Raw genomic sequence first — 9,951 nt, forward strand, 5'->3', positions numbered from 1 at the left:
AGTGCAAATCTGAAATGTTTCATACGAAACAAAACGAATTTGTAAACCGCGTTCATGAATGCTGTTTCCAAGAGGTACAATACAATTTCAAAACGAGGATACCTAATCCACATGAAACAATACTAATATTATGGTTGTTTTAGTTTAGCATACAAATTAAACTACAATATATTCAGGATAAGATACAAATGGGAGGATTTTTTTCTTAGAAGCCAAGGATAAAATGAAGGGAGTTTATGAAAATGATCGAGTATCTTGCAATGGCTATTTTCATATATAAACAACGGCTGATTCAATAAATTCACTATGTGAAAGCTGAAATTTTTTACAAGAAAATTCGATAGGCTAATGCCCACAAATTTTAGAAAGTGAATTTTGACGGCTTATGTGCGTTGTAGTTTTTTATGATCCCCAATTTGACAAGTTAGAGCCATCAAATTTCTCCCATCCTCCATTAATTTAATGGTTTCAATCCGTTAAAAAAAAAAAAATTTGATGCCTTGGTCCGTCAAATTTTATGAAACTCGACAGCCTTGGACCGTCAAATATAGGCTTTGTGATGTAGGCAAATTATACACATCTATTTCAGTAATATTTTCTTGGAATATGAAAATGGGTGACATTCTTGTTTACATTACATCATTGTTTCTTGTTCAGGCTCCAAGAAACCCCAAAGATTCATGTTCAAATACAAGTCATCCCAATCATTTTTGCCTTCTTCAATAAAAATGTTCCCTCCATTAGTATTCTGTGGCTCCAAACCCTCCACACAATAGCTAGTAATAAGGTCCTCTCCAGACTCTATTACAGAGGAAGAGGTCCCCATCTTTTCTTTTTCCTCCTCAGAGAGAATACTCTTCCACCATTGCTCACTTTGGTCTAGTACAAGCTCGGTTGGAGACTTACTAGGCATTTTCTCGGATGGCGTGGTCTCTGTGGAGTTACCAATCCTTCTCAACCATTGAGAATTTTTGGAGAAGGTCCGAGGATGAGGTTTTACAACTTTTGAGGTCTTCATGATTTTAATATCAGGTTTGAGTTTGAGTTTGAGTTTGAGCTTGTTGCATGGAGAGAGAAGCTTTTTGTTCAAATGAGTATTCCAGTAATTCTTGATGTCATTTGCTGTTCTTCCAGGAATTCTTCCAGCGATTAATGACCATCTATAAAATGAAGTAAAATTAATTTACAAAACTACAGGGTGCAGTGTATATGATTGTCAAGAATAAAAAACAACCATTTTTTTTTTTTTTCCTTTTGAAAAAAGTAATTTTCATGAAAATGATTTCTCAAGAAAATGTACATTTTAAAAGATTGTTTGCCCGGCCAAGTTTGACTGCAGATGGGGGAAATTGTTCAAAAAAAGATACTTGGATTTTAGTTTTAGGTGTCAAGTTAATCTTGAGAAAATAACTACCTTTCCCCAAAAATTTTACAATGAAAATTGAATTATGAATAATGATGAATGTCAGGTCTTGGTACGTGGCTGACATGGCAAGGGCATAGAATCACACATCTTTTTCTTATGCATCCCGATGAAAAGATCTTTGATTCTGTGCCCTTGTCACATCAGCCGTTGGCATTCATCACGATTCTTGAATTATTTGTCATCGCACGTGTTTTATTTGCAACCACACAAATCCTAGACTGTTTGATAATCATTATTGTTATTGATTATAGACATCATAATTGACTAACTAGTAGGGGCAAACTTAAATGCCTTACTAGAATTACGAGTACGAATTGTGTACTTATAAGAACACCATGTTTTTATTTTTATAAGAGGTGGTCCCTCCAAGTTTTGATGAATATTTGTGATACCTCTATGTTATAAAATTGATGACACCCTAGTCTTCTATTACACACTAAAAAATAATTATATAAATTACTCAAAATTCATTATTTTTTCTTTCCCAAACTAGTTATCTAACTCTCATAAATGTTTGATCGGACTAATTTTCGGTGCATAGGTAGATCGATGTAAGGTCTAAAATATTTAGAATCCTTTAAACATGTATTAAATTTGTTAAATATTTAAAACATTATTTTAAAACTTTATCCATTGAACTGAATTAAATTGGAAACTTGTGAGTTGAATAAAATTATATTAATATTATCAATATATATATATATATATATATATTTTTTGCGCTTTTCAAAAAATTTATTTTATATAATCAAATAACTCACTTAAGTTTTTCAACTTAGTCGGTACATTTTTGAGTTGACTCAACTAAGTTAACTTGGAATTTGAATCCATTGAGTTTGGTGCTGAATCATTATAGAATCCAATCGAGTTGATAGAGATCTATAAAACTTGGTTGTTCAAGTCAACTTGATTAGAATTTATTAAGATTTGGGCCCAAACTTTGTGGAATCAACTTGTCAAGTCAACTTGAAAATGCATTTAATAAGGTTAAAAATTGATCTAATTATTTGGTTATCTATAATATTTATTGTGGAGAAAAAATATATTTTAAATGTTATAAATTGATCATATTTTCATAAAATTAATATAATTTTATTTGACTCATTTGTGTCCACGTTGGATTTTTCTAGTTGATACAATTTGAGGGGGTTTTACAATTTTAGACTTTACATCGGTCTATCTACACATTTTAAATCAGTTGGGAAGAAAAATTAAAGTTTTCTTGCAATTAGTTCTTATTTTTTTTAAAGAAAAATTAAAGTTTTCTTGTGAAAAGAGGATTCCTTCAAAATTTGAAGGTCGAACTCATCAAAAGATGGGATAAGATTCAGTAAAATTGCAATCAGAGACTTCCAACACAAATCCAGGGAGACTACAGGATTGTTAAAAGAAGAGGATTTATTAACTTATATCAATAAATAAATAAATAAAAGGAGGATTTAACTTACCTGTTGCCTAAGAGCTTATGCATCCTGACGATGAGATCTACTTCATCTGACATGAAATCTCCTCTTTTGATGTTCGGACGCAAATAGTTCAACCATCTCAACCTACAGCTTTTTCGGCATCGATTTAGTCCTGAAAATGCAAGATTTTAATTTATTTATTTATTTCTTTTAAGCAAATATGTGTGTGTGTGTGTGTGTGTGTGTGTGTGTGTGTGTGTGTGGGCGCGCGTGTGTACAAGATAAAAGGGCATACCCCTAAAAAGGGAGAGTACATAGAAGCTAAAGCATCAGCTACTGAGTTCCCTTCTCGAAAACCTTTGCTGCCTACCACTATAAAAACCATTACTTGGTTGTGTGTCAAATAATACATATATGGGACACAGATGGCCATGCCGGACACTCTTTTGGGTTCATTGATTCATGAATGTTAGCAACCCTTTTGGTGGACACACAAGAAAACGTCTGCCAGATTAGGATCTTACAACCAACCATTGGATTCGATGATGAATTTTTGTATCCAACTAATCATGAAATTCATTAATGGTGCATATGAAGGTCACCACCAGTTTTGCCTGCATGAGTAGCTATGCAGTCTCCAACCACCAAAGAATCACAAATTCATATCCTACTGAGATGGAAGATACTACTAGAAATCCCTAGAAACTTTAGTCGTTAAATACATATCCTCGTTTGAGATTAGAAAATTTGATGTATATAATATGTTTTAATTCTAAGTTGATCGACACCCGACACTCGAAACCAGATCAAATCATAGACAAATCTACATGTGAGCGTGGGCTGGGTATGGGTTTGATAAGTGAATGAAATTAATGTACCAGCTTTATGAGGAACTTGATGCCAGTTTCCTTCTCCATGCTTGTTGATGCATTTCTTTAGAAGATCATCTTCTTCTTTAGTCCATGCACCTTTTCTTACTCCAAATGAACGCTCCGTATTCGATGGTGGTATCAATGGCATTGTACCTAACTGAAAAGGTTGGGTATTACTACTGCACATTGCTACTTTGGTATTTCAGAAGCCTCCAATGCCAATTATTTATATCCTTTTGGGCTCCCATATGGTGTTGACGTGCACAGCCTATAACCACAAAATCTACCACACTGTCGAATTGGCTAAGAGAAATCTTCTTCCCAATTATTAATCAACTTTTTGTCCGTTCAATGGTCCAAGTAAGAAAGATTTGGATTTCCTACTCTTATATGTAGGTTACTAATTTGTCCTATATGGATTAGAAGTTTGGGAATGGGCTTTGTTTTTTTTTTTTTTTTTCTTTTCTTGTGAGGATGATCTCTAGGGTGAGGAGATCATCCTCACTAAAAATCAATCCAATCTGAAATTTCTAATCACATCAAAAGTGGTTTTGAATTGTAGACCGTTGATTTTTTACTACTAATTTGTAAATCACTTTTGATGGGGTTAGAAGTTTCAGATTTGGCTGATTTTTTGTGAGGAAGATCTCCTCACCATAGAGATCATCCTCACACAAAATTAGTTCTATCCGAAAGTTTTAAGCCATTAGGAAATTTTTTGTCTCCCAACGTTATCTCCCTAACGTTATCTGTTGAACGCTATATGTGTGTGTGTGTGTGTGAAAAAACAATCATTTTTCAAAATATGGGTTAGAAGTTTTGGATTGAGCTGATTTTTTATGAGGATGATCTCTATGATGAGAAGACCCTCCTGACAAAAAATCAGCCCAATCTGAACCTTCTAACCTCATCAAAAGTGATTTAGTATGTGGATTGTCGATTGTTAACCAATAATTTGTAAATCACTTTTGATAGATTTAGAATTTTAGCTTGGGCTGACTTTTTGTAAGGATCATCCTCTCATCATAAAGATAATCTTCACAAAAAATCAGTTCAATCCAAAACTTCTAACCCATATTTTGAAAAATGTTTATTTTTTTACTTATGTCCCTTGAATGCTCCCACATATATATATATATATATATATATGAGAGAGAGAGAGAGAGAGAGAGAGAGAGAGGGTGGGACCAAACATGACAATCATTTATCTTATATGGGTTAGAAGTTTTAGAATGGACTGAATGCTTTTTTTTTTTTTTTTTTTTTTGAGGATGGTATCTATGGTATGGAACACAAATTTCTTATTAACATTATAAAAAGTTGTTTACAAGCAATAATTAATGATAAAAATTGACGTCTATGATTCTTCAACTTGTAAACCACTTTTGATGGGGTTAAAGTTTAAGAATGTACAGATTTTTGGATTTCCAACTCTTATATGTAGATTACTAATTTTTCCTAAGTTTGGGAATGGGCTTCTTTTTTTCTTTTTTCTTTTTTCTTTTTTCTTTTTTCTTTTTTCCTTGTGAGGATGATCTCTAGGGTGAGGAGATCATCCTCACTAAAAATCAATCCAATCTGAAATTTCTAATCACATCAAAGGTGGTTTTGGCTGATTTTTTTATGAGGAAGATCTCCTAGTCATAGAGACCATCCTCACAAAAAATTAGCCCTACCCGAAAGTTTTAAGCCATATAGGAAATTTTTTGTCTTCCAACGTTATCTATCGAAAGCTCCCATATATATATATATATATATTAGAAGTTGACACTTAACTAACATATATATAATATATGGGTTCAATGGGATCAACTCTCCTCAAGCCTTTACCAGTATATATATATATATATTAGAAGTTGACACTTAACTAACTGGTAAAAGCTTGAGGAGAGTTGATCCCATGGAACCCATATTATATATATATATAAATTAGTATATGTGGAAAATAACAAATGTTGAAAGAAAAATTTACTCTTTAAGATTTAGAAAAAAAAAACTAGAAACACTTGGGAAAGTATATCCAGTTACAATAAGGAAGTTTGTTGATTTTGTCGATGATTAATTTATGAGTCTTGATAATCCAACTCTCTTTTTTGTATGTTCACAGAACTATAGATCCTTTTCTTGGGGATACACAAGGACAAAGGTTTATGGTTATGTGAACTGCCATGTCAGAGAGCGTACAATTCTTAATTAATGTTCTCTTAAATTATCAAATAAGAGTCCAAAAACCCCACCAAACATTTGAAAACTTGGGGCTTAATTGGGTATGTAATTAATAGCATAATGGGAGTATAGCTTTTGATAGGACTGTTGATAATGCTTATTTTTGTGCCTAATTTCCTAATTATCGTAGGGGCATTATGGGTATTCCCCTACTAAATAGCCCAAATGCACTTAAATCCATTCACCATTGCATTGTAGATTCTTTCATATTTTTTAGGTAAATTTGGATGCTCATGCATTTCTCTATGTCTTATGAAAATTCAACATTTACCTCGAGACACGTTGAACTAAAGATTATCTAAAGGACTTCATGAGCATCATCTCTAGTCATGTGGATTTATGTCATCCACTCATTTTGAGAAGATATCATTTTGGAAAATTTTGAAAAAATATCTTTGACTCGCTTTTTACCTCTTATGTTTTCTCTTACCTCCCCTAATTTCACTATCAACCTTTGTACCAATCACTTTTTCCCTACTCAAAGCATGGATAAAATGGGCAATCTTTCTTGGACATCTCATCACTTTTCACTTTCTTGTCTTTCCTCCATCAACTTGTCACTTGGCATTTCTCTATCTACTCCTAGATATTTTCCTCCATGATCACTCTATCTCTACAAATGTTTTTTTATAAAACCTAACATTTCTCTTTTCTAGAGAATCATCTCCTTTGCATATTTACTTATTTTTCATGACTAACTCCTCCATATTAGGCTAAACTCTTTATTAGGGCTTAGAGAGGAGGTCTTATCTCCCTCTCTTTGATAGTATTTGGAATAGACATCAATGATTAAAGGTTTTTATTGTATATGATTCTACACCATCTTATTCTTACTTGTGATGTAAGTTTCATAATGGACATGATGCATTTATTATAGTCTCTTGCATTATTTTGTTTGAATCTAAAAAGACATTTCTTTATTTGTACTTTTGAGACTTAGTGTAGTTCTTTTTTAATCCCATATGTCATGCATATTAGATTCTTTGGTTTCACATTGAGTTCTTTCCTATCGTAGATTATTCTAGATCTTGGGCTTCAAAGAATGTAAATGTCTTGGTAGTTGTAAAATCTATTTCTACTATTTTGTTGGGCTTAAATTCCATATTTTTTATGGAGAAATTTATTAGGCATCTCTACCATTATTGGATTGCATTCTAAAATGAAGAAAAGAGGGAAGGATTGGGCCAAAACTAATGGTCCTAGCCTCCCCTCTTCTTTAGTTTTTTTTTTTCAAGGAGTTGTACACTTATTGTACACTTTTTGGCATTTTCTTTCTCTCCAGCTTTTACTAGTAAGCCTTAGTATTTTGTTTACCAATCCAATCCTTGTACTCCCAGGTATCACTTGACACCCCTAACTAACATTCCTACATTTTGTTACCACTGTACCAAAAAGCATAAGTAGGAATAGTTTTTTGAAACAGTTTTTAGCCATTCTTCATTAGGAACAGTTTAACCACAACTAAAAATAATTGCCGAGTAGAAAGTCATGCCAATCATATAGGAACGACTGGTCTGCACACTAGGAACAGTTTTAAACAATTCCTAACTGTCCGTTCCAAAATAAAACACAACCCAATAATACTGAGTAATGTTAAAGGCACCCCCATGAATTAAACTCTTTGATCTAGTTTTTAGAGATTTCTACTATTTTCATCAAAAATCAATAAATATATTTGTGAATTGATTTCACTTATCTCAAGATAGACCATGAAATTTGTTATCGATAATAACTAATATAATATAAGATTTTTCTCCTTACAAAATATGAATTAAAGTAAAGATCATCCCTCTCACACTTTAACACCTTATTTACTTTCATAGGCATATTTAACAAATAATCCAATATCTCTTGAGAAATTTACTTTGTTTTCTACTCCACGTTATATGAAGAATCTCTATGAACTTTTAATCATTATGTACACAATCCAACAGTAAGAACAGGGGTGAAGCCAGATAAGGACGAGTGTGGACCATAGCCCCTACTAAACTTTTTTTTTTTTTCAAAAACAACTCTTGATTTAGCCCTCTTTATTGCTTGATATTAAAGATAGCCCCTGTATTTTTCAAACTAACAACATGCATCCCTTGTAGGGTGAGCCCACGTGTGCACCGAATTACTTTAAATAAATAAATAAATAGTAATAGTCTACGATTGAATCCCTTGGTTTTAATCTGTATTATAGATGTCATTCGTTAATTGAACCGATGTCATTTCCACTTTGAAACACTAAGCCAAAAATGAGTTAGTATGGTCAAGAAACTTTTCTTACTCAGTGAAAATTTTGTTTTTTTCTAAAATTTTGGAAAAACCTTCCTTTCTACGTGACACATTTGTCTGTGTCTTCAAAAGAGTCATGCTGGAGTGACCTCAAGATTGTACTTTATATCGCACATCCTGGCATAAAAGCGATTAGGAATCATAGATGCTTTGTCACTCATATCTCGATGAAAAGCATCTATGGTTCTTATACACTTTCATCTCAGGACATGGGATGTGAGGTCTAATTTTGAGGTCACTTCAGTATTATTCTTAAAATAATGGCACGCCCTTCAGATAACTCTTGTGTATGCAACCATGATTTTTAAACTCATCCGAGACCGAGACGTATTGCTCGAGTTAACTCGATATTAGAGCTGAACGAGATCAACTCACAAAGTCATTTTTTTGACCAAGTTTTATGTCTCATGTTATATTTTTTGAGTTATCTCACGAGACGTCTCAAACATATCAGAAAACTCGTCCAAGACGACTCGGTATCGGAGCTGAACGAGACGAGACGCGATACCGAGTTTAAAAACCATGTATGCAACATTATTTGAGGTCATTCCGAAATAAAATAAGTGTTTCAAAAAAAAAGGTTTCCTAAGGTATTCCGAGCAACACAACCACTATCTTGACGCTAGAGCTGTCAATGAGTACTCATTTAATCAGATCAAAATCAAATTTGAAAATCCCAATTCTAGATCTCATTTTATTGGAATTGATCGAAATTGGATTTTTTGGAATTAAACCAATTGAGAACCAAAACCGATTAAAATCAATTGGAATTGACAATTATTACTGTTTAAGAATGACTTTTTTCTAATTCTAATTCCATTAATTTGAGAACCAGAACAAATAGGAACCAAAACTGATAAAATTTAACGCAATGGAACCAAAATTAGAACCAACCCATTGACTCCCTTATCCTCTGTCTTCTCAATCTTGATGACATCATCATCATCTTATCGCAAAGGTTAAAGACGTTTGATGTTAATTAGGAAGAAAAATCAAGGATTTTGAGATCATTTTCAGTAATCTATACAAGAAGACCAAGGTCAACGGCCAGCTTATGCTAGCCTCTCCATCACAAGAATGTTGGGATGTTAGGGATTCCCAAAGGATATACAATCCTAGAAAATGTGATTCCTGGGAACTGATCTCTAGGAAATATTTTTTTATCTCAAATCCCAACGATCATATTGATGGGGGACCTCAGCCATGAAGTATTTATTTTTCCTTAAAGAGTGGGGTCTCACTCTAATTTCATTAATTGCCACCTGGGCATGAAAGAACACCTTTTGTAGCTCCTATGTCTAGGATTGCAAATGGGTTTGGTTCGATTAGGTTCCAGGCCAAATAAGAACTGAATTGGCGTAAGTTGGTTTCACAAAATGAAAACCATAACCAAATTGAATTGCCCATAGAATCGAATCAAATCAATCAAAAGTAAGGTTGTTTTGATTTGGTTCGGTTCGATTCCATTCAATGGGTTACTAATATCCTATAAACCTACTTGGAAGCAAAATGTTTTTAATGAAAAAATAAAAGAAATAAATAAAAACTGAACATGAAATTTCATATAATAAATCATTTATCTATGAGAGGTTTCCTTACTAAATTCGTGAAGGAAAAAGATTTTACTAAACTTTATCCATCGTCAAAATGACCTCGAGATGTGTAAAATAAGACATCATGATTGTTACAAATCTCGAGATATTATTTTATGAATTTCAGTGTCTTTTTTATAGTGGATGAG

The 9,951-nt window shown here is 32.9% G+C and overlaps 1 protein-coding gene across 1 annotated transcript; it reads right to left on the reverse strand.

Annotated features, from left to right (window-relative positions):
• Nucleotides 1-570: 570 nt before the first annotated feature.
• On the reverse strand, nt 571-3,945 carry LOC147393950 (transcription factor MYB1-like). The gene is made up of 3 exons (XM_086454729.1): nt 3,711-3,945; nt 2,875-3,004; nt 571-1,160 (listed from the first exon to the last, which is right to left on the reverse strand). Exons 1-3 carry the CDS (start codon nt 3,889-3,891, stop codon nt 635-637), a joined length of 837 nt encoding a protein of 278 aa, XP_086310855.1. The 5' UTR covers nt 3,892-3,945; the 3' UTR covers nt 571-634.
• Between the last annotated feature and the right edge of the window lie 6,006 nt (nt 3,946-9,951).

The sequence above is a fragment of the Akebia trifoliata genome, chromosome 9, assembly GCF_017979445.1.
Source record: "Akebia trifoliata isolate Shusen 1 chromosome 9, ASM1797944v1, whole genome shotgun sequence".
Lineage (NCBI taxonomy): Eukaryota > Viridiplantae > Streptophyta > Magnoliopsida > Ranunculales > Lardizabalaceae > Akebia > Akebia trifoliata.

What these genes read in the sequence shown, in the direction of transcription:
- LOC147393950 (XM_086454729.1), bottom strand. Translation starts at nt 3,891, where the DNA reads ATGTGCAGTAGTAATACCCAACCTTTTCAGTTAGGTACAATGCCATTG. An exon ending in TCAAGTTCCTCATAAAGCTG is followed by an intron (nt 3,005 to 3,710) that starts GTACATTAATTT and finishes TTGCATTTTCAG; the next exon opens with GACTAAATCGATGCCGAAAA. An exon ending in CATAAGCTCTTAGGCAACAG is followed by an intron (nt 1,161 to 2,874) that starts GTAAGTTAAATC and finishes TTCATTTTATAG; the next exon opens with ATGGTCATTAATCGCTGGAA.